Source organism: Cyclospora cayetanensis, unplaced genomic scaffold (assembly GCF_002999335.1).
Source record: "Cyclospora cayetanensis isolate NF1_C8 unplaced genomic scaffold, CcayRef3 CcayRef3_contig_200, whole genome shotgun sequence".
Lineage (NCBI taxonomy): Eukaryota > Apicomplexa > Conoidasida > Eucoccidiorida > Eimeriidae > Cyclospora > Cyclospora cayetanensis.
The window spans coordinates 1-23,561 of NW_020312149.1; the positions used below are offsets into that span (position 1 = coordinate 1).

Consider the following 23,561-nt stretch of genomic DNA (forward strand, 5'->3'; position numbering starts at 1 on the left):
TGTGCATTTGATTCCTTTTGTACATTCTGATTGCCTTCGGTTTTCTCGTGGCATGTGTTTTGCATATTTGAGCGCTCCGACGACAGCGAGCTATCTCATTGCCGCTGTTGTGCTGGTTTGGTCTCTCATTTGCTGTTCGCTAAACTGTACGTTTTTTCACCGCGCTTTACCGGCCAGTGCGCAATTTGCGTTTCTCAGCTTTTTTTTTTGCATTGCTGCCGGCCTTGGGAGTGTCTGCATCAGGCTAAGCTACACTATGACGCTTCTTACCCCGCTATTTCTATTTGATTACGTATTAGAAGGAATTGAGCAGCTGATTTCTCTGTTCGCATGGCTGATGCGTTGCAGAATGTCCTTGTCTTCGCACAGCAAGGCGCAAAATCGTCTGCCTGCGAGTCACATGCACCTAGCTGTTGAAACTTCAGGGTTCACACGGCGCAGCAACGCGCACCTCAGCTGCCCTTCTCCTCTCATGTCGGAAACATTGAGAGAGCAGGAAGGGGAATGATTTGGTACGGGCTAGTCTGGACGTCTATTTTGGAAAACAGCAAAAGTATTTCCTATCAGGATTGTCTTGAGTCTAAGGTTAAGTGTATCCTGCATACCCGAGATGGAGCGTTATGTACTAAATGGAAAGTTATTGACAACTTTCCAAAAGAATTCCCAACTTCCCCTTTCCACGTCCCACAAACTTCCTGACATGAAAGAAAACAGGCAGCTACGGTTTGTTCTTGCTGCACCAGGTAAACTCTTGAGCACTAACAGCTAGATACGTATCGCATATAGCTCACAGGCACAAAACACTGCACCTCGGTATATCGAGCTAAGACTTCTCTTTAATAAGATGATTTTGAGATAAATACCAATTCGTCAAATGTCTAAGTGGAGTATGCCTAGTTTAGTAGGAAATGCTCTTTGTGTTCAGCGTAGCCTGGCATGCCGTCACGCGAGGGCTTGAGTGTTAAGGGTTCTCCCCTCCTTCTCTATATTACTTGCCTCTCAAACGGACTGCAGGCAACAGTGAAATGGGTAACTACAGGGGTAATGCGTGTAACGGGCCTTATTCGAAGAGTAGATGCTGGTCAATTCTTTGTGCACAACTGCAGCCATAACGATAAACTGTGGCAGCAGCCGCACCCCAAACAGAAGAACGAAGAATTAGGAACCCTGGACATTCCTTTTGAAGGAAAAAAAAAGTAAAATATTCAAGGCCCAAACTACATCCGTACGCCGTCGCATTTCACACAGCTTCTAAAGGCACGAGAAGGCGTCATCGGACTAATATGAGTATATCATAGTTAAGCCTCTTAGAGATCTATTAAAAGGCTAAGTGCTTGCACATTTAGGAATGTTCAATAAATGGATGGAGGGCAGCGGAAACCTACCCTGAGGCAATATCGTTCGACACTCTCCATGAGCGGTTCCTTGCTCCCCGTGTCGGGAATACACGCAACCTCATGCCGCTTCTGGATCCATTTAGAGTATGAATGATCTTTCCGGGGCTCTTTACCGAAAGAGGGGGGAAGAAGCAATCATCGAGGCACCAACATCACCCCACATTGTGGTGCTGCTGTTCCTACTTCGGTCGCTCCCTTCCCCCGATAACGGCAGCCACAGATATCAAGTGGTTAGCTCCGTCGAGAGCGGCCATAAGCACTTGCTTCCCCCTTTGAATTTTCCCCATTGAAAATAATTCGTCTTAACAATTCTTCAACCCCTTTTTCCTTCTTTTGCCCAACGGGTTTTGCCTGGCTGGAGGACCGGGACATCGCAGACTCCCTAGCTGTTCGCATATCGACCCCCCGCCCTGCAGTTAAGCTTCCTTTTGGTGTACTGTGGTTTCGTTTGCTTCATCATACTCTCTAGCCTCTGCGCGCTTCTCTCCTTGTTAGTTCCTAGGCATGGCCATGATGGCTGCTTTCTGTGCGAGTGGGCTGCCTCGACGCACAGGTGGCGCTCTTCTTGCTGCTCTCTTTGTTGTGCAGTTCCCACAAGGAAGCGTGGCACGAGTACATGATAACTTCGCTAGCCAGTTTGGTGGTGGAGGCATTCAAGATGGCATTTCCCCTCATTCCTCTAAGTTTCCCATGCATGCCATGCCTGGCCAACCCCCCAATGTTCAAGGAATGGATCCTTTGAATCCTGTGAATGAGCTGGATCATGTTGCTTCTCCTCTATCTTCACTAGAGCTTCCCTTGGCACCCATGATTGCGCCGTTGATGTTTGGGTCAAAAACGGGAGCAGGCGCTGCCACTGCTGCAGGATGGGGTCCAACCATGGGCATTGGGAGCGCCAATTATATACCACCTTATGCTCAGCCGTCGGGTATGATGCCGGGAAGCGGTGCAGCTTCTACATTAGCGAGCAAACTGCGTTCTCAGAAGGCGCTGGCGGCGAGTTTGCCCGTAATTACGAATAAAGCTGGAGATGTGATGAATGCGGATCCTGTGGTCGACACAAGCGTACCTGTGGGGTTCCTGTCTAGCGCAAATGGGGTGTATCTAGCACCTCGTTTTCCCTCGACTCTGCAAGCTGTTGCTGAGCCCAGCGAAGACGCTTTAAAGAGTTGCATCATGCGCGTTTCCGTCCGCACCTTGACAAATGAGTTCAGCGACACTCTTAAATGGGGCAGCGTGAAGGTCGAAGGCAGCTCCGTAAATCAGTTGCTGCAAGTCTTGTCCACCAGCGCACCTCGCTTTACCTCAAAGCTGGCCGCCCCCATGGTCCTCCTGCAGAGGGCTGCAGGGGCCCGCGTGAAGTACAACGTGAAATTGGCAGTGCCGAAGGGCTGCGCCTTGCTGCCTAACGACCAAACCGCGATGGTATTGGTGAAGAGCATTGGGTCGTATATCTATGGAGTGGATATTACTCTGCGGCCCGACATGATGGGACAATACATGCCATCTGTGGTGGGGGTCCCGAGCGATTTGATTGCTTTTGCATCCAAATTGCCTGAAAATTCGAATTTTCAGCCTGTGGGTCACTGTGCATTTGTTGCTCGTTTTTCGGCGTCGCCGGAAGAGATCTCGTTGGGCGCCTCGTTCACGAGAGTGAGAATAGTTGCGTTGACGCAGTATGGATCCGAAGCACTGGAGCTGCAGATCCCCATAGAGTGCCTTCCACAATCGCTGCACCGCACTGCCTTGTGGTCCACCAAGCTCAGCAGCGGAACAGCAGTATTTGTCGCTTTCAGCCCGCCCCCTCGCGATGATAACGAGTGGTTCCCCATCCGACACACGGATTATGAAGTTGATTTTCAGAGTGCAACCACTTCCCACAGATAAATGGGTGGATCGGCTGCTTGGTTCGCAAATGATAGATCTCAGGCTTATTCAGAAAGGGATGGTGCATGGCTTTCTGTTGCTCTGCTCGGCAGCCGCATTGCCCTGCATGCAGCGGTAATACAAAAGTGGTAGTCCATCTTGTGTCTGCAACACAGGTGCGTTAGAGGTGCAAACGGAATCGTGTTGTACCATCACCTGTAAGCGTTCACCTGAGGTCTCTGGGAACATGATATAGCTTTGGCATGCGTGCGGCATCCAGCATACGTACTTGTCCCAGATTATTTACATGGTTCCAGCTGCATAGCTCTGCGTACATGCATATGTATTGAGTAGTTGTTCCATTTGGATGTATGTTTTCTTGCATGTACACAGCCAGGACACTACCTGCACCCTTTTTTCTTCATAGGGTGAACAAATGCGGATTTTCCCTGGTAGAGGCACATGCCTTGTGAAACAGCGTCGCTGATGAGCTTAAGATTCCTGTGTGATAAAGTTTTGCTGCTTTTTGCTGCTGTCACGCAGACGTGCCTCTTTACAGTCTCAGCTTTCTTGTTGCGTGGTTACCTCTATCTTGCACAGCAGAAATTAGATTTGATACAGAAGCACCAACAGGCTGAGAGGCTCAGCCTCTATCGTCGCATCTAAAGTCTCCGTAGGGAGACTCTTGACTTAATGCTTCACACAAGCCAAATAGTTATCTAACGTTCTTTTAGTAGGGCCCTCATTTCACTGACCGTTCTCTCTGGATCTGCACGAGCGTAGCGAGACAGCTGGGGTGAGCTTTGTTGTGCTCTCTTAGCAATCTGGGCATTTAAAACCAAGTGCAAGTATTGATTAGCACACACTCACGTACCATTCCCTGTAGCTCTGTTGAGCTGGCAGTACACGCGGTGTACTTACTGCTGCGTGGAGCTTCCAATTTTTCACATTCTTAGTCTACTTGGAAGCATTTGAGTGTACCTTTGCCGAACGCAGAGTATATTTTCCCCCTACACGGCAGCACGATCAGACCTACCGCAAGTTTGATAGACGAGTGTACATGCTTAGGATAATCCTCTACAATTGCGAAAAACAGTTGGTCATGTGCTTCGAGGAATAATTTGAACATATTAGCTCTGCTTCGTACTCTTGTTAGCATGCTGGATCTCGGGTCCGTGTATGTGGTCTAATGCGACATGGAAGTTTTTGCCCTACGCACTATAGAGGGGCTGCGCTACACGCTTTCGGTTCTCCTTTGGCAAATTGAAGGCACTCTACAGTGTGAAGGCTTGATTCACAGTTTTGATCCCCTTCTGTCGATGGCTGCTAGGTCTCTTTGAACAATTAGAGCAATCTTTGGGGTCCGGGTAGCCTAAAGGAAACGTTACACATAAATAAAAACGAGCAGTGGAATAAAGCAAAGAAGCTATGGTGAAGGTTCCCTGAAATTACAAGGATTGGCTGACGGCGGTTCCAGCCCCTGATGGCTCACACTGCCAATCTTCAACAAAAAGAACTGCTGCAGACATGGCTTTGTTGTCTAGCAATATGTCCTTTTTTAATGGAATGGCATTTTCTTTCGCAGTTGGATGTCTAATGCATTTAGATCATCCGTGCAAGGAAGGATACGGACAAAAATATGCTACAACGCCGTCCCAGTCCCACGCGGTTCTCCAGAGCAACCGATTGAATATTTCTGCCATCTTATTTTGTGAATTGCACCGCTCACTGGTCCGGCTTAGTGAATAGGAGTGATGCAAGTAGGAACCTGAGGCAGAGGGCCTCTTGCAGTGCCGGTCTGTATCCGTCTGCAAGGGAACAGAGGGGGGTATTCAGTGTCTTATCATGACAGCTTCTCCTCTATCCCACCGGCAGGACCCTGCCTGTTCGGTCGTCTCTGAGAGACAGAGTGAACCCTTTTCTCCTGGGAGTTCCACTACGACTCCCACTACTGCGGAGAAAACCAAGACTTCACCAACGGAGAGTAATCTTAAGATGCAAGACGGAGGTAATTGCGCTGTTAATACTGACGGCAGCAACACCACCAACGAAAGCAGCAGTATTAATACTGTAGGTAGCAAAGATATTGCGAATGGCGCCGGGAGACGCGGCATTAGCGGCTGTGCCAGCGAGCCACAGCTTTGGCGTTCTGTAGTCCAGCAGCAGCAACAGCAACAGCAGAGTGGCGAGCAGAATGAACAAAAGCCACGACAGCGCCGGAGGAGCAGTAGCACACATCCCGGGAAGGGAGAAACAGATAGCGGTGTCGTGCTGAGGGAAGCCTGTGGCGGGGATGGTCCTCTAGTGCAGAAGCTGATGAAGCGGCATTTGAGGTCTCTTATTCTCCCTGCAGTGTTTTATTGGCTATGTCGACATGCGCGTGACTTTGGGAGCTTCCTAGTAATCTGTTGCTGCTTCGCGCCCATCAGCAGGGTGTTGATGAGTTTGTGCTGCTTCTTGCTGCTGCTGGTTTGTCGCGTTGTTTTGGAACTCGAACAATACGCCACAAAAGGATGCCCAGACCTTGCGGATTTTGAACGCCAGTACGTCGAGGTGGGAAGGAACAAGTTTTGGGTTGCAGAGGTACGACAGCCACAATACAAGACGAGATACATGCATATACAGACGCCTTCTGCCCAGAGTCAGGGACCGTGTGGTGAAATTTGTGGAGGGCGAGGAAACTGCAGTTCGTGGATGAAATCTGAATGAAGAGCAGAGCATGCAAATAGTGGCCTTAATCTTGTTTTGTGGGCTTCATGAATGTTGAGATACATAAGTGTTGATACGGAAATGATTGCTTTACACTGATTTCGTTCCGCCACTTTGCTGCAACTGTGTTGACTACGAGGGAAGAGAATCATTACGAAACGCATGGGGACTAATATGTTCATTTGTTCATGTTGCTCTTCAATGCATTTGTTTTAGTCTGCAGAGTTACATGAGAGTATGTGGATGCACGTGGCCTTATTTTCGCTGCCATAGTCTCACGATTTGCATAACCGTCCGACGGCAGTTTCTGATTTAAGCGTTGTGCTTCTCTTTGCTGCAGAAAAAGGTGCAGGGCAACAGCCAAATAATTGGTTGCATTGGTCTTATCATCAACCCTGCAAGCCCTCAGGACGCCCAACTGGTGAGAGGCTTAGTAACTGCGCGGGTTTGAATTGTATGTATCAAGGTGGAGGCCTGTTTATCATGCATATTGCATAATCGATTCAAGGTGTTTTGTAGGCCTTTCTATAGGAGCCATTTGATTTTATTTATGATTTCATTTCTATGTGGAGACTTTCGTGAAACTATTTACTTGTACATTGCATTCTTCCCCTTATGGCTGTTTTCAAGGTGCTCCTTGTTTATTTTATTTGTGTAGGTTCGCCTTGTAGTATCCCCTGGGCACCGAGGTGCTGGCGTGGGTTCGCGCCTCCTGTCTGCTGCTTTGGGTTTCGCTGCGAGCTGCCGCTGTCGTTCAATTGAAGTCTGCGCCAATTCTCTCAACGCCAGCAGCGCAAGATTTCTGAGAAACAGACAGTTTGAGCTTTTCCAGGTCGTCAAGAGGAACCTCATGAGGGGTGAGTCTACTTTTGCCGGAGCAGTTTTGGCTGCGTATTCTTCGAGCCTATGTACACATTCCTGAATGTGTTTTTGTGACTCAGGATGTTTACATCCACTATGTTTTGGTTGTTTCTGTGCAGGCGACCTGCTGCGGTGGCGCATGTGGCTCGATAGCGAGGGCAGACCCATGGAACCGAAACCGGACCCGCCATTTGGCACCAGCGGCCTCCAAGCCGAATAGAAGGCCGACAAATGAAGGCTGCCTTGCCGTGTAGACTATATCTTCAGAATTTGTTGGGTACCGAAGAAGGGGTAAAATACGCCTGCGTCTTGGTAGAGAGTCTTTCAGAGAACTGCCTACTCCGCGTGCATCTCTGGAGCAAGCTTCGAGGATATAGGATTTTTCTTTACAAGGCCTACTGATACAGTATTTTCTGCCGTAACCCGGTGCCTTGCTGCTGTTGTTGCGCTGTGCCCTACTGGGAACCCCTCCGCCGGGGGGTCTTCACATTGAAGTGTATTGTTTCGCAGTGCAGAAGTAGCGGAAACCGGTTGTGCAATCATATGCAGTCGCAATATGTTTCCACATAAATGCGTACCTTATAGCGTTTTCTTTTCTACGAGCCAATGGCTCTTTCTGTGGCTTTGCCTGGCGCTGAATATACTAGGTATATTTTTTGTCGCCGAGGACTCAGGATGAGTATGGCAGAGTAATGGTCGTATTGGTGCCATATCGCATCTGCATCTGCGTGTCCGGCGCATTTTCGTAGGTTTCTAATTCAATGTGTATATCTGTGATATGCACATGCATATTTCTACGGGCTGATCAATCTGTACGTGTATTGTTATTTTCCCTATTTGCTATCTTGCTTCCAGCGGATGGCGCCGTGCAGATCGTTGCAGTGAACTGCAGCCGTTTGGCGCTTGGGCCTCCACTACCGTCTCCCCCGTGGTTTTCTTTGCACACGGATACAGGAGCATGTGGCTGTATGTGACGCTCCATCTGTCTCTTGAAAAAAGCACTTTTCTCCAGACTTTATACAAGCTTAATAGGGAGATACTCGGTGGTATTTAAAAATGGCTCCCCATTTCACTGCCTGAGCTCCCACAGAGTTTTGTATATGAGGGAAGGGCAGCTAGACTGCACCTTGCTGCACACCCTCGGCACACTGAGCACCCAGAGCTAGTTTACACAATGCGTCCAGCGCACAGGCACACACTATTGCATCTTATTGTACATAGCTGAAGCTGCATTTCGGCAAATGCTGGAGGAACAGCCACACCAAGTAGTATGTTTACTTCTAGTCGTTGATTTATTTATCTAGTGTAGTGGAAAGTGTTTAAGCGTAGCAAAGCCACTAGATCCCCTCCCATTTTGAGACAGTCAATCTCCAGATCGAGATCGAAGTGTAGGCAATAAACCTGAAGGGTTCTCACCCTATCAGAACTCTCCATAAACGCGGAAGCGCGAAAACAGTGAACCTGAAAAGTAAAGCGGGCACCAACCGGTACAGAGAAATGAAAAGGAGGGAAAGCCACACACTAGCCATCAGAGGACAAGGGAGTAAACCAACACGACTGTGGCGGCATGTTTGCTGCCTTCGGAGGCCACAAAAGTATGAAGACTCCTGCTTCGATACAACAGAAGAAAAGTTTAAGGTGTACAGAAAACCAAACTACACCCTCGTCATGGAGTGTAACTGCACCTCATGAAGCAATGGCTGCATGCAGTACACTCGCTTACGCAGCATAGTAGTTTTCCCAACCTCAAAAGAGACATGTGCACAAATGTACGGACAGCATAGCTGCTCGTGCCTGCTCGTAAATCTGAGTGCAGAGAACACCGTACGAGCGGTACTTGGGGAGCTTTTCATCCATGCAGGTAGCTATTCCAGGCACAACATGTGTTAGGGAAGGCCGATTACCAAGAAATTCAAGGACTACCCTCCATGTTGAATAGCCCTTTTAATCACATTTGCAAAGTGTTCTGTAAGCAACTAAACCCATGACTGCTCCTCTGCCAACCACTGAGGTTGGCGATCCCCAGCACACAACTAGAGATTTCCACTTGGTTCGACCTCAGAGCCTAGTAGTTCTACGATTCAGGACCACTACAGCCCTCCTTAAAGTCTCCGGTTATAAGCGCGACAGCCGTTCGTGTGGCAAGGTCCGTGAATGATCGGGGAAACTTCAAATCGTTTTAAGGAAACCAATACTAATTTTTTTATGGCTTACTCTAGTTTCATTAGAAAGCGATGTAAGAAATGTGTGGATTAGTACAAGCATATGGTCCTGGATACTACAGTGCAACCGTGGTCGTCCATTCACCTTCTGATTCACTCTGTAAGGCCTATCAGCCCCCCATAACCAAACTTCTGTCTGAACTCACACAGCCAAACACCAATAATTTTAACTCCATGCTTGCCTCTCTTGTGCTTTGCTCATACATCCACATGCACTATCCCGCTCTTCTCTGGATCCGCCCGCTTCTAACCGTAGATGCTGAGTGTGGACCACTAGCTTCAGGCCCCTATAAGAGAGGGGCTCCTCACTGCATATCTTTAAAGCTTACATAATAATCCTTCACCCTTTTGCCGTTCTGGACTCCGGTAGTAATAGCGGGTGCATGGGTGTCAGCAACATACGACGCACGCAATTTCAATAGAAGCCGTCAGTCTTAAACAACAAGAGTGGCTTCGTTGTATACTAGTGAACCGCAGCGACGATACGGAAGGCCGTTGTTGAATACGTTGGTGGTGCTCTTACAATTCCTTGCTAAAAAGTTGTAGTGCAATGAGCAGCGAAGCCAGGGAACAAAGCCATTTTTAGCACAGTCCTGAAAACTCCTCGTAAAGGTCAGCAGACGCTCAAGGTCGACCTGGAAAGCGAACTAAAGTCCACCTAAATGATGCAGGCAATTTCGCACTTCCCACCACACTGCGAAGTCCCTTTTCTCACACTGGATGCCGCTGCTTAGTTTCGGTGAAACGATTAGAATACCAAGCAATGATCTGGAACTTTCGATAAAAAAATGCAGCACGTTAAGACAAAAGCCACAACAGCACATTTTCAACCTTGGTTGCTAGGGGACTTCAAAGCTCATAATCAGGCAGTCCAAGTATCGGAAGAGCTGTAAGGCGGCTTATGTACAGCCGTGCTACGGCATCAACCTTCCCTGTCTAGTCACGCGTTGATTTTCTTGAGTAGATCTGTCCCAACAGCAATAATCCAAATGAACGTAGATAGTAAATGGTATCGGTAACCAGGTGTCATCTAAGTGAATTTTGCAACGTCCTGTCGGGTGCGTAAGGCCACGCCTAAATATTCCAATTTTTGCCAGGCCTGGCTCATTTCCTGCAGCCCAATCACGGGGCCCAGAATTACAATTTTTCTCATAAAGGAAAGCACTTGCACGCATTTTCATACCACTATTGCTACCTGCAACAGCTGAAGCGCATGCCATCGGTGCTATCGGTGCTCGTGATCTTTTCGGTTGAATACTGGGACATCATCCATGTAAATAGCCACTCACCCTTCCTTGATAGGCTTATTCAAATGCCAACTAGCCCAAACAATGCAGTTTAGCTGGAGCATTAACAAGTAGAAGCGACATAAATGTATGCAAGAGCTTGTGAGTGCAAGTGTGAAACGGCTTTTTGCGCCTACCAAAGTGAATGAGGATCTTGAAGAAGGCGTATGTGGCATCAGCTGCCGAGTACACCGTTGGCCTGTGCAATCTTCGAGGTACTTATTCAGTAAGAGGCATTGATATTGTGGCTTCTCAATAACGTTTCTAAGGGACATGTAGTAGCGGACCTAACACTCGTTGGGTTTCTCGTTCGAAAGCGAGACCGGGAATGCACCCAGGCGCCGGCAGATTCTTGAATTTTTTTCAGTAAAGCATGTGCCTCTCACTTAAATCCTGTCTTCATGCTGTAGCGAATTCTGATACCATGATATGCGTCCTAGGACTGTCCTGTAGATTAGCTCAACGTGGTGGCCTGGAAGACCAGCAAGTTAATAGCCTGCTGGCAGCTTGTTGATATTCAGCATACGCCCACATCCCACTCGATACTTGTACATTTTATTATGCCTAAGCTGCAATTTTATCCATCTTTCTGATAAAGAACGATTGGAGAATCACTAAGGCGGGCGGCATGCTTAGCTGCGCCTTTTTGCCTTGCTCCGCTGAGCTGCCTGCATCTGAACTATGCCTCACCTTGTCGAGGCGCCAGCTCTAGCTTGCTATGCCAGATGGAATGAAGATTGCTTAGGTTACCAGGTTGTGCTGTTTTCTAGCTCTTTCTGGCAAGCTGACCGCCACAACGCGCAACTGCGGCCACATGCCTGCCTTCCGTTGGGTGCCCCAAACAACACTGAAGATTTCGTTATGCTGGAGGCGTCCACCATGCAGGTCACGGACCATACTCACGAAATCCAATCCCAATTGGAAGCCCCAGTCAATTGCCAAAGCCTTCTCAATTATTGAATTCCGCTGCCTCTCAGCTCAGCAAACCTGAGTCTAAGTGACTGCGTTAACGAATGAACAGTCAGACTGCACTTTCATGCCGGACGCTCTGATAACATACCAAGTTTAGGTACAGGGCTATGAGAAGCTATCAAATATTCACCACTGCTGTGAGCTTGTGTCAACGCAGAATTGAGCCATGGTTAGTTTAGAAGTACAACTTCATCCTCTATAGCCCCCTCCACTGTGTCAGAGCATGCATGAAGGACTTCCCGTTTCCCTGGTGCGCCTTCGTTGCCTGCCAAGCAGCTCGCGTCCGCTGGTTCCAGACCCGCAATTGACTTTGTTCGGCCTTTACCACGCGCTTGCAGCTCCGGATTGTCCAATCCTATTCCCCGTAATACAAGCAGAAGCGTTGCTGGGAGACTGTGTGTGGCTGCATATGGGGGCCGGTTCCCTCTAGCTTTTTGTTTCCATATACCTTGGACTCCAGGCTAAAGCCGGTTGACGCTGCTTTGAAATCCATGGGTTTCGAATTCCGATTTGGCTGTTTCTTATCAGCCATGGATGCAGAGGTTGCGCTCATTTGCTCCTGAAGTCCCAAGGAGTCCATCATTTGTGGAAGCTCCACCTACTAGTTGTTCACTCGGCGACTCGCAGCCCATCCTGTGACCACCTGATGCAGCCCTTTGGTTGCACTCGGGAAAATCGGCTGATAAAGCAGGCGCCCGTCTACGTCCTGGCTTTTGCAAGCCTACGCTTCGTAGTTCCTGGCGTAGCAATCTCTTGATAGATTTCCTTTCTTAGACCTTGGCCACCAGCTCCAAAGCTTGCTAGTAAGCTGAGGTTTGCCACAAATCAATGTCGTGGCATGTGTGAATGTTTGAACTGTGGTAACCGCTTTCTCACCCCAGACGTGCTCCTCTGCACAATAAGGCCGCCATTGAAGTGCTCCTTACAGATAAAACCGTGCCGCGAAAGGGCGCCTTTCTATCCCTTTGCGCGGTACAAGGCGAGCTACTTTACCTATTAGCTGATTGAAGTTTCGTGGTTTTGTTCATCCTGCTCAACTGGCTCCATATAACCAGGCAGGACGTTCGAGTCGCAGTAGGCTCACCGTATTTGAATGTTGATTCCTCATCCATCTTCATAACGTGGACCATTTTTCTGCAGAACAATGCAGCGTAATAGGCTTGGTGGAGAGCAGACCTGATAAATAGCAATTAAGGCGATGAGGGAAGTGAAAAAATAACGTCACTGTTCGTGTAGGCGTGGCTTTGTTACACAGACTCGCCAATAGTCCCTACTCACCTAATGGTAAGTTTCAGAACGTCGAAAATTCTACACATGCTCTCTGGCTTCGGCGTCTCTCATGATACGGCCTTACAGCGAGGTATTTTGAGCTTATCGCCAAGATGGTCTCCGGAGCGCTTTCGCGACGCTGTAGTGTTTCACTACCGTACAGCGAAACCGCTCTTGTAGTTAATGCTTCACGGCTTCTAACAACACAGCCCATTTCTTATGCTGTTGACCCCCAGGCACCCGCCGTTATTGCACAATCCGAAGAATGACAACCGGGTTAGGCAGTACAAGTTTGAGGCTGACCTGCAGCCATTCAATACAACGCGCGGACTCCGTCGTCTGAACGTTCCGTCTTTGCTCTGCAGCACCAATTTGGGCAAGGCAAATGATCGTGTCCTCTTGTTCCACGGCGATATTTGCAATACCGACGGCAATGTCTTACTGTCGCTTTGGTGTCGTGGGCTCCGTCCGGCGGCAGAGGAGTATGCACTGTCGTGCGCAGATTGTCAGTAGCAGAAGCCGGGCATCCCTTCCAAAGGTGGCGTTTTGCAAGGCCTTCTGAGTCCTGTCACGCTTTGAACCGATCTCACTGCGGACTTTATTGTTGAACTGCCGAAGGTCAAGGGTCATGATAAAATGTACGTCGCTGTCGAGAGACTCAGCAAAAAGGCCCATTTCAACTCTTGCTGTAGGCCTGTCAGAGCTCAGGAAGTTGCTTGGTAACTTCAAGTGCATCCCTGTGAGTTCTACAGACTCCCCAGAAGTAATTTTGAGCTCGGGGTACCTTGCTGGTTTGCCCTTTACGTGCCGCCTACGCATTTGACTATAATATGACCTGAGCGTACCACCGAGAGGCCACTAGGCAGAAAAAGAGCTCCAGCCGCACCTGCAGTATTTGAGACACTGCGCATAGAACAATACGGTCGCATAGCTTGATTTTCATCCTCATGTTAAGTGGGCTTAGAATTTAACAGCGCAGTTGAAGACCGGCTGCTCCCCCGCATCCCCATGCTACACTTAGAAGCACGTGTCGGAACCGGGCCTTGACTTCGTGGTTTGGGGTTCAGCAGCCATCCTTGGCAACGGAACGAGTCAGGGAACAGCCAGCCAGTGCAAGCAAAGGGCTGTGAAAGCTTGAGAGAGACATCATTGACTATACTAGTTGGAGTTCGGCTGTGTATTTCTAGCCTGGGCATTGGCTTCTCGTGTATTGATAGTCTCCTAAGGGTGCATTGAAGCTTACTGGAGGAACACGCCTGCGTCCAGGCGGCCATTACTCCCTTGAGTCAATACATTTCTGTTATCGCTTTATCTAGAGTTGAAGGTGGCACAGAAGTATCAGTACGGGCTTCCATAAGAAGTTTCGGGACTCCCTCAATCGTTCGCGGAGTTCGCTGCGCAATCAAGTGAATCGCGTGTAGGCGGAGAAATACCCAGAGAATTCCATAGCGGTACTGGCTTCTAGAAATGATGAAGCTTCTAATTTACAGCTCTGTCTAGTTCGCACCTGTAGTTGGCACAAACGGAATCCTCCAGCTTTTTAGAAATTTTCTTGCCCTAGCGCCTGTTCTGCTGATTATAGCTAGCTTTATCCAAAAATAGTGCTTGAAATGTGTCCGAGTATTAATTTTAAGGTGTCTTCAACACCCGGATCTATGCGCAGGCACTTTAGGGTACTTGCTTATGCGCCTTTTGGGTTTTGCAAAGCGACTGCGCTGCGTGACTTGGGCGTGTTGCACATTAACCTTGCTCTGCGAGGGGTGAAGGTACTGTTAAACGAGTGGTTGTTTGATTTTCCTCACACATTCTTATTAGGACTTGTTTTCTCAGAGTAGGAGGTTCACACATTTCAGCACTCTGAAGACAATGAACAATCTCAGAAGAGGGGTCGTGTTTGCTTGGTTCTTCGAAGGCTGCTGGCTTCTGTGTGTATGTGTTTTTGTTTCCGTCAAACTCTCTGTACGGGTTTTTGTACTCTTCGCTTGCTCATTCGTATTTTTCCTGTTTTTGCTTTCCTGGAGAGTGTGCGAATGCTCGAAATGCTTAGAGGGTGCAGCAACGCGCACCGTAGCTGTCCTTTGCCATTCATATCGGAATTCTGGGGGGCGCGATCAAGGAATGGAAAAAGCCTCTCTTGGAAAGTAATCGCCGCCTTATCCTAGGCTTGTACGTACTCTGAAGTCCAGCGGTTTCCAGAAAATATTGTAGATGGAGCGTATAATGTGCCAGTTTCATTATGGGACGCAACGTTAGCACAGCTAGGAGCAAATTGATGGTTTCGAGGTTTTGTCAGCGCGTCTGACCCATTCAGTATTCAAAAGTATGCGCGATTCTCTTCCTGGGTAGTGTTTATGCCTAATGTGGCCTCTAACACGGTCAGTTTCCACCCTACGCGGCAGACCTTCGCTTTGGCCTTTAGGAAGTACATCAAGCTGATTGAGATGCTCGGTCCCAGATTTAAAAGGTCTTAGTTGCACTTTTGCTAGTGTCAGATCCGAAGGAAACAGATGAACAGTGCCCTGGGGATGAGGAAGCTGCTCAGTAGAACGGCCGTTTGTAGCCACACAAACCATTGAGAATCCACTCATGGGCTTGCACATGCAACAGCTGCATTCTGAAGCGGCGAGAAATTCTATAAGGCAAAAAAGTGCAGGATTCATTGGCTGATTATGCCACTAGGAATAAAGTACAGAATCCGAATAGAGGTCTTGCTGCCTACCAAGGTACTGGAAGTGCAACGAAAATGATGTAGCAACAGCAAGGCAGACTCCAAGAGCCGCAAAAAGGCACGAGTGTACAGCGAATTCCTCTCAGAACAAGGAATCTTACGCCTTTACTAACACATTCGCCCTTGCATGTATCGCAGTTCGGCACAGTTGCCTTTGTACTTCCCACTCATATGTTTGGCTTCCAGTAGCCGCAATACCGCCACCCAGTACACCCCATGCGTCCCTCCTTCTGCTTTAACCTGTGCTGCACAGAACCTTTTAATCGCTTTAGCAAGATATTTGAGCACTGTTGGAGCAGTGCCAGCCTTCAACGCCCCCTAAAGGCCCGGTGCTGCATGCCATCCGTTACTGCATACCGGCCCCGCGGACCGCCTGTGTTGCGGCGTTTGCTGCCGTCTTTGTTTGAGAACAAACTCTTTTATCTCCAGTGTCAGGACTGCTGTAACTGCTTCTTCAGGTGAAGCCTCTCTCAGACAGCGGCAACTCCCGCCGCAGCCATTCAATCGCCAGGGAAACAACTAGAAGCACGGTTCCACCTACAGGGGAGCAGCAGTGGCAGCTTCCTTGTCCACAAATAGCTGCTGCATGCACTAGCAGCAGCAGCAACAGCAGGGCCGGCATGCAGGCTGCAGCAGCGATTTTGCTGCAGCAGCAGCTGCAGCGTGGCATTCGGGCTGGCTTGCGACTTTCTGGAGTTCTTGAAGGACTGAATTCGCTCCCCCGTGCTCCCTACTCACGACTGCTGCCCCAAACGCGGCAGAAATGCGCACTGGTATCACCATGGAAGCATGAAACAGCTTCAGCAACGGCAGTGGCTGCAGCTGCAGCTAGCGCGTCGGTACAGGGAGAGGCTTCTGTCTTCGCTCAAGGGACAGCTCGGCGTCACCTCCTGCACCATCAGAAAGAGAGAACGCCTTTTCGTTCTTCTGCTGCGCTGATACATTCAGGTCAGCATGACTTGTTTAGTAGTAGCAATAGCATCCCGCTGCTGAATAGTATAGGCCAACACAACAGTGCCGCTCCAACAGGCGACAATGCAGTTGAACAGCTGAGGCGGCAAAACCGTTCGCCAAAGCAGCTGCTACTGGATGATGGGGGGCATCAGCGGAAAATACAGAAGCAGCAGCAACAGCTCCTGTTGCTACATGAGGCAACAGAAAGGGTGCTGCACTTGGCAGCAGCGGCTCCCGTGGTCCTCCTGGATAGACTGCTCCCCTCTTTGCAGCGGCAGCTGCTCTATGCAGCGGCAGAAGCAGCAAAAGAGAAGCAAGCTGCAGCTAGCGTATTGCTGCAGCGCCTCACGCAAAGTCTTTCGCGCCTCAATAGTCGGAGCAGCAGTGGCAGCAAGCCAAAGGACCCCAATGAAAGCAGCAGTAGCAGCAGCAGCAATGGCGCTGCTGACAGGGAAGGTGGCAGCGTTGGTCAGAGGAGAGACGACAGATACAGTAGCAACAGCAACGACAACGGCAACAGGGAGCCACGCAATCAAGGCCCGGCAGCACCTGGGGGTAGCTCGCGGCGTGTGCCACTAGGCTTTGAGGCTTTCTATCCTAAGGAGGCTTCGAAGAAGGCAGACACAAGCAGCGGGGGGGCTAGCAGCGTAAATGCCAGCAGTAGCGGCACCAGCAGCGGGCGACTGCCCTTCATGCCTCCATCTGGAGGTGCCCTGCAGCATCTGTTACTAAGAATCTGTATTTGGCTTGGCTTCTGGATCTTTGCACTTTCACTGCTCTCGAGGGTTGCGGAGCCTCAGCTGTCACTACAGGTGGGATGCGAGGATAGACCTTGAGAGCGCTGTTGTGGCTGCTCGCTTAGTTGTGTAAACAGACCCAACTGCAGCCGCATTAAGACCATTTTATATCAAGAATATATGTACTTGTTATATATATGTATATAAATAACAAGGGTATATATATATATCTATAGAGGACATGTATCTACATATACATGTATATAACACTGTGGGTCCTTAGGAGTGCCGTCTTTTTCAAGTTGCAACAGAAGGATCAGCAGCAACAGCAGCAACAAGGGCGAATGTATATGTGTTTGCCTGTGCTGCTGCTGCTTTCAGGAATTTTTAAGCTCCTACGTGGCAAGGGGCTTGGTGGAGAAAGTTGTGGTGGTTGGCGATAGAGGCCGCTGCACTGCGGTAGTTCGGGCGCCACCCACTCCAGAGCAGTTGCAGGAGATCCAGCAGCAGCAACGGCAGCAGATGATGATGTATGCTCAGATGCAGCAGCAGCAGCAGCAGCAGCGGATGCAGATGCAGATGCAACAGCCGCTTCAGCAGCCCCTGACGGTGCAGACTCCTCAGCAGGCGATGCAGCAGAACCCGCCGATGCAGCAACTGCAGGCTTCCGCCCAGCAGGATTACTTGTTTGCGTATCCTCAGCCGCAGCAGCAGGCCTTCCAGTCACAGGCGGTGCTGCAGGATCATCAGCAGCTACAACAGCCAAAGTTAAGCGACATACTGCCAAAGAAACATATCGTTCGGTTCCGGACAGGCCTTGCTCCCGAAAGTTTCATAGAGAAAATGGAGCATTTTCAGGTCCTTCCAGAGTTGCACCCGAAGAACCGTAGCTGCATAAGAGTTTTAAACCCCGCTTCTTGACTCTAAGACCCCGTTTAGCGTGGCTAAGGGCTGCTGGAGAGCCGCGGCAGGCGGCTAGCGGCAGCATATCCCGACGGCCCTCTCAAGAAAGCGTCTCAGAGACACAAAGCTCTGAAACAGTCCTTGTCGTGTACAGTGTTGCATCGACTCGCTTCCCTATTGAGGTGGTGCTTTGTGTAGGCGTCTCTGGGTATCCACCCGAAGGATTTCCTGCCCATCTACGTGGAAGAGGGTTGGAGCCTCAGTCTCGGCGATCTGATTGCGTCCACCTTCTTCCTTCTCATTATTGCAACGATAGCGAGGGACCTCCTCATGGGAGGCGCGATCAACAGGTACTTTTGAATGTTCTCTCTCTCTCTCTCTCTGTCGCGCGCATGTATTGTGCGTGCTTCTTGACGCCCAGAGGCCCTCCCCTGCAATTGAAGACGGAGGAGAAGTGACCTCTAGAGGCTGTCCAGTCCTCTCGGGTGCAGGATTTCTAGACAGCGCCGCTAAACTGCGAGAGCGGCGGCCCGTGCCGCACAGGGTAGACTCGAGGTATTTATCCCATCTTGCAGCTTTGAGAGTTTTGGCGAAGAAAAGTGTGTGGCTGCGTCCGTCTGCAGGGGGGGCAGTGCAAGTGGCCTGAATCGTCTGCTAGGCAGCAGCAGTTCGAAGAGAGCGCGCATCAAGCCCGACACAGTAGGGTGCTTGGCTTAAGGGGGAGGGATCTTTGCTGCTGGGGTTCGCTTAGCAAAGGGGTTTGTGTGGACACCGATGAGTGTGGCTTGGAATGCGGGGGGGGGGAGGGAGCACTGCAGAAAGGAGTGGTGTGTGGCTGCCTCTTGATTTGCAGGTGAAGGTTCGCTTTTCGGATGTTGCGGGTAGGCGCGCCTCCACACGACTGTGGGAGTTAGGAGAAGCTTGCCGCTCAGTGCCCTGTGTGTGTAGTGTAGAACGCGCTTGTGCAGTTCGCGGTCTGCAAGGCTTCGGTGTGCCTTGTGCTTGGGTGTTGCTGGTCTTGCGGGTGTAGGCCTTCATGAGGCCAAGCGGGAGATCATGGAGTTCGTAGCTTTCCTAAAAAATCCTACTTCATTTCATAAAATGGGGGCCAAGTTGCCCAAGGGCGCTCTTCTGGTTGGGCCCCCTGGTACGGGCAAGACGCTTCTGGCCAAGGTGAGCCGAGGCTCGTTGAAGTCTTGCGGTGTGTATGTGTATGTATGTGTGTGTTTCTGTGTGTATGTATATGTGTGTGTTTCTGTGTTGTGTTTGTGTTTCTGTGTTTTTGTGTTTGTGTTTCTGTGTTTTTTGTGTTTGTGTTTCTGTGTGTGTGTTTCTGTGCGTGTGTGTTTCTGTGCGTGTGTGTCTCTCTCTCTCTGTGTTTCTGCGTGTGTATGTGTTCTCGGCCTTGGTGGGAAGGGTGCGTGAGAAGGCTGCTTTTGGGGTTGAGTGGCGCAGCGCCTGTCTTGCGGACGGTTTGTGTATTCGCGGTGAAGCAACTGGGGGAGGGCCAAGCCACTTGAGGGTTCCGAGAGTTATGGCTGTGTCTGTGTGGGCAGGCCGTTGCTGGAGAGGCGGGTGTCCCCTTCTTTTCGATTAGTGGCTCCGACTTTGTAGAGCTATTCGTGGGAGTTGGAGCCTCCCGCGTTCGCGAGCTTTTCGACGAAGCAAGAAAAGCAGCGCCTTGTTAGTTTGGGGGGCAGAAATAGGGTGTAGGAGGACATCGGTGTGATGCCTTCTCAGGATCCTTGGCTGCTGGGGAGGAGAGGGTGTCTTGGCGTGTCGAGGTGACCTCGTGATTTTGCAGAGGGTGTCTTGGCGTGTCGAGGTGACCTCGTGATTATGCAGAGGGTGTCTTGGCGTGTCGAGGTGACCTCGTGGTTTTCTTGGGAATTGTCTCCTGCTACCGGGACGCGTGGGTTGCGGCTTATTCCTTGCTTTCTCTGGTATTGCGTGTGCTTGTCTTAGCTATCATTTGGATCGACGAGATCGACAGCGTAGGCGCCAGCCGCAGCACTCAGTTTGCAAACAGCGAAAGGGAGCAGACGCTGAATCAGCTGCTCGTTGAAATGGATGGTTTCTCTCCACAGCAGTCGGTTGTTGTTTTGGCAGGTACGTGCACTTTGGAGGGACCCCATGGCAGCTTCCTGCCGAGAGATGCATGTGCATTTAGGAAGTCTGCTCTTCCTCACCGTCCCCCTTTTCGGAGTGCATGCGATTGTCCAAGAAGGGTCGGGGAAAGCTATGGTCGTCTTTGCTCAGGAACCAATCGAGAAGATTTGCTGGATGCGGCTTTGAAGCGCGCGGGTCGCTTCGACCGACGTGTAATGATCAATAGGCCTGATGTCAAGGAGCGAGCCGAGATCTTCAAGGTGAGACATGGGCACGACACTCCTACAGCATTATCCCGAAAAAAGTACTTTTCTTCTATTACTTCGCTAGCTTTGGAATGGACGGTGTCTTTAACCGTCCAAGAAAGACTGCCACCTCCTCCTGGGTGCTCCTCTGCCTGCCGAGAGGAGGCCCTCTCTGGGGCGATATGCCGCCTTTGTCTTCGTCTACCCTTCCTTCCGTCTGACTGCTTGGTGTGCCCTGTGGTATACATATACATATATGTATATGTATGTATATGTCTATTTTTCGCTCGCCTCCACCGTCTTCTCCGCAGTTCACCAGCAACAACTGGAATGCGCCTCCAAGCCTTATAACCCTTTTTCCCTTCCGTCCGCAGCCGTGCATCTAGAAAGGTTGAAGACGCTTGTGCTGCCGCCTTCTGACTTTATCCTATTTGTTGCTGTAACCCTCTTTCCAGGTCCATCTTCAGCCCCTCAAGCTGTCTCCCCGCGTTGACGCCGATGCCCTGGCCGAACGGATGGCTGCACTCACTCCTGGAATGGTGGGGTTGTCTTTTTACTGAGCGCGTTGCTGCCTGCCTAGAAAGCGTTCTCTTCTTTTTTCGTTTGTCCGTTTGCCCTTTTTCTGCGTGCGAAAGAAGGCGAGGCCTTATCCGATATCGTTCCACCATGCAGGGCTCAGCCAGCGTGGACGCGCACAGCTGCATCTTCAATGACCCTCATGCTGCATGCAGTCTGTGCCCGAGTACCTAAAGCCTCGTGCATGTGCATATGCATGCCAGTCTGTCTGTTCGTAAATCGGCTGTGCTTTTATCTGAAAGTGCACGAGGCGCCGAGAGGGGCGCTCGTAGTCTTGATGGACGACTAGCGCGTGCGTGCAGTTGTCTTGAAAGCGTTGCATGTGTTGCTGCTGTACACACAGGTCGGTGCAGACATAGCAAACGTTTGTAATGAGGCAGCCATCTACGCCGCGAGGAGGCGCAGCAAGCGGGGCATTGAGCAACGGGTAAAAGCGGCAGTGGCCGTAGTTGCGGTGTCTTTATAGCCTTCGTGCAGCGTGATATCCTGCGCTTGTCAGTCCTTCCATTTGAGGAGATAGCCCTCGCGTGCTTTTGATGAAGCAACTTGAACAGACGCATGCGGCAGGCTCTTGAGGAAAGAGGTAGACGGGGTGGTGACTTGTATGTGTGTGGTTGGGTGGAGGCGGTGTTTGGCTGTTGATCGTGCAGGATTTTGAAATGGCAGTAGAACGGACTCTTGCAGGTCTCCCCTCGAACACGAAGAGTCTGATGTCCGACAAGCAGAGGAAGACGATTGCGCTTCATGAAGCGGGTCATGCTGTTGCAGGCTGGTTCTTGAAGCATGCAGGTGCGTTGCGCTTCAGGTTGGAGCTTCTCTTGCTGATTTGGCACGTGCATTGGGTGTCATATTTGCTTGTCCTGGCCATCACATGCATTTTGCGGTGCTTGTGTTGTTATCTTCTTGCCGCTGCCGGCTGCGAACAATGCATTTTTGTGTCCTACACCCGGAGCTGGGGAGGCGCAGGGGCGGTAAGAGTTTTGCGACGTCTCGCCGATGCGCTTGTGTCTCTCTGTGCCTCAGATGTTGTGCTGAAGCTGACAATCATCCCCCGAGACAGCGGAGCGATGGGCTTTAGTCAGCAGATGCCTCCTCCCGTCGAGCTGTATGAGAAGGAGGCTTTGCTGGACCGCATTGCGGTCTGTCTTGCAGGCCGAGCCGCGGAGGAGCTTTTCATGGAATGCATCTCCAGTGGTATGGCCGCAGTCGAGGACTTGGGCGTTTATGAAGGGGTTTCAACAATTTCATATTAATGCTACTATTATGAGTGCTGCAAACCGTGGAGAATTAGGTATTTACGCGCAAGGCTTTAACGCGCTCGCTTGGGGCATGCAATGCGTGCGACACAGGGGCGGTTGACGATATAGAGAAGGCGACCCACTTGGCGCGTCTGATCGTCATGCAGCTGGGCATGAATCCTAAAGTTGGTCTGGTGAACTTGAAGCGAAGCAGGCAGAATCCGCAGGATCCATTTCAGCCTTTTTCGGATGCAACTGCCCAAGTGAGGAGACCTAGAAGTGGCTGCTGTTTGCAAGCCCTCAAGTTGCTGCTTTTAAATCCACACCCTTCGGGTTACAGGACGCTGCTGCTGCTGCTGCCTCCTCTGGGGTGTATGCGTACAGCTTGTGGATGACGAAGTGCGAAACTTAATTGCTGAACAATATGAACGCGTGAAGCAGTTACTCAAGGAGAGGGAAACGGTGTGCTCCACTGCCTTTGCCCCCAGTCCCTTCCCCTTCTTCTTCGCCCAAAAGGCGTCTATATAGATGTAGAATTGTGTTCATAACCCATCTACGCTCCTTCTGTAATGTAGAGACACGCTATCCGTGTCCTTGTGTGATGCGTTGTTTTCTGAACTGGGGGTGACTTGCTCACGGGGGTGCTCTCTTTTGTGGCATTGTGATGCTGTTGTGCTCTTGTGCCTCTCCGTATCTCTCCTGCGGGGTGTCTATATGTATATGTAGATATACCTTTCTTCTCGATCTGAGGCGTGCGGATCATCCTTTCTTGACGCTTTCTGCGTGTTGTTGTCTCCCGCCTTCTCCCTTTGCTCGCTTTGTACGAATCATTGCCCGTCTTGTCCTCTGTGCATGCGGCCCTGATTGCGTCTCTCCCTGGCGCTGCAGGAAATGCGCGCTCTCAGTACCGTGTTACTTGAAAAAGAATCCCTCACTTTCGCCGATCTCCAGGATTGCCTTGGTCCAAGGCCATTCCCTCCAGATCCACAGCTCGCTGCATACGTGAATGCCCTTCCCACAAGGGCCTTGCTCGCGCCGTCAGAGGGCGACAACTCGACCGGAGACAATTCTCAAGAAGTCGATGCCACTCAGAATTCAGCCGCTGACGCGAGTTCGGACGCCTCAGCAGCAGCGCCTGGTGCAGGCGGTAGTGGCGGCAGTGGCAAGAGCAAGAAAACTTCTCCTGCAGCAACAAGTACGGGGGGCAGCCAGCAGGAGGACGAAGAACGCGAAGAGGACAGCCCTCAGAAGGATGCAAGTGACTCCGATGATGATAAAGATGATGACGACGACAACTCTCAGGGCCCCCCCAGAGGAGGCCCCAAGAGGAAAAAGCTCTTTGGTAGAGGCGATGATGACTCCTGCGTGCCCGAGCTCCTCAGGAAGAATCTTCAACCCAAGACGCCTGCTCCATCTGCTGTTGCACGAGGAGCAGATCTTGGCAGCACACCCTAGCCTCTAGACTTCACCGCTTCGTACACTATCAGCT

The 23,561-nt window shown here is 50.5% G+C and overlaps 3 protein-coding genes across 3 annotated transcripts; all 3 read left to right on the forward strand.

Moving 5' to 3' along the window:
* Nucleotides 1-1,910: 1,910 nt before the first annotated feature.
* LOC34619016 lies at nucleotides 1,911-3,284 on the forward strand. Its single transcript, XM_026337791.1, has one exon. It carries the CDS (start codon nucleotides 1,911-1,913, stop codon nucleotides 3,282-3,284), a length of 1,374 nt encoding a protein of 457 aa, XP_026193576.1.
* Nucleotides 3,285-4,452: 1,168 nt separating this feature from the next.
* On the forward strand, nucleotides 4,453-7,053 carry LOC34619017. Its single transcript, XM_022732328.2, has 6 exons — nucleotides 4,453-4,521; nucleotides 4,719-4,931; nucleotides 5,088-5,846; nucleotides 6,313-6,393; nucleotides 6,631-6,829; nucleotides 6,953-7,053. The coding sequence occupies exons 1-6, from the start codon at nucleotides 4,453-4,455 to the stop codon at nucleotides 7,051-7,053; spliced, it is 1,422 nt and encodes a 473-aa protein (XP_022588430.2).
* Nucleotides 7,054-16,456: 9,403 nt separating this feature from the next.
* On the forward strand, nucleotides 16,457-23,527 carry LOC34619019 (ATP-dependent zinc metalloprotease FtsH). Its single transcript, XM_026337792.1, has 19 exons — nucleotides 16,457-16,461; nucleotides 16,638-17,076; nucleotides 17,383-17,605; nucleotides 17,693-17,859; nucleotides 18,103-18,254; nucleotides 18,528-18,603; nucleotides 18,758-18,785; nucleotides 18,935-19,077; nucleotides 19,461-19,587; nucleotides 19,870-20,013; nucleotides 20,164-20,273; nucleotides 20,714-20,797; nucleotides 21,178-21,261; nucleotides 21,485-21,627; nucleotides 21,787-22,028; nucleotides 22,184-22,335; nucleotides 22,457-22,534; nucleotides 22,961-23,203; nucleotides 23,285-23,527. The coding sequence occupies exons 1-19, from the start codon at nucleotides 16,457-16,459 to the stop codon at nucleotides 23,525-23,527; spliced, it is 2,883 nt and encodes a 960-aa protein (XP_026193577.1).
* The last annotated feature ends 34 nt before the right edge of the window (nucleotides 23,528-23,561 follow it).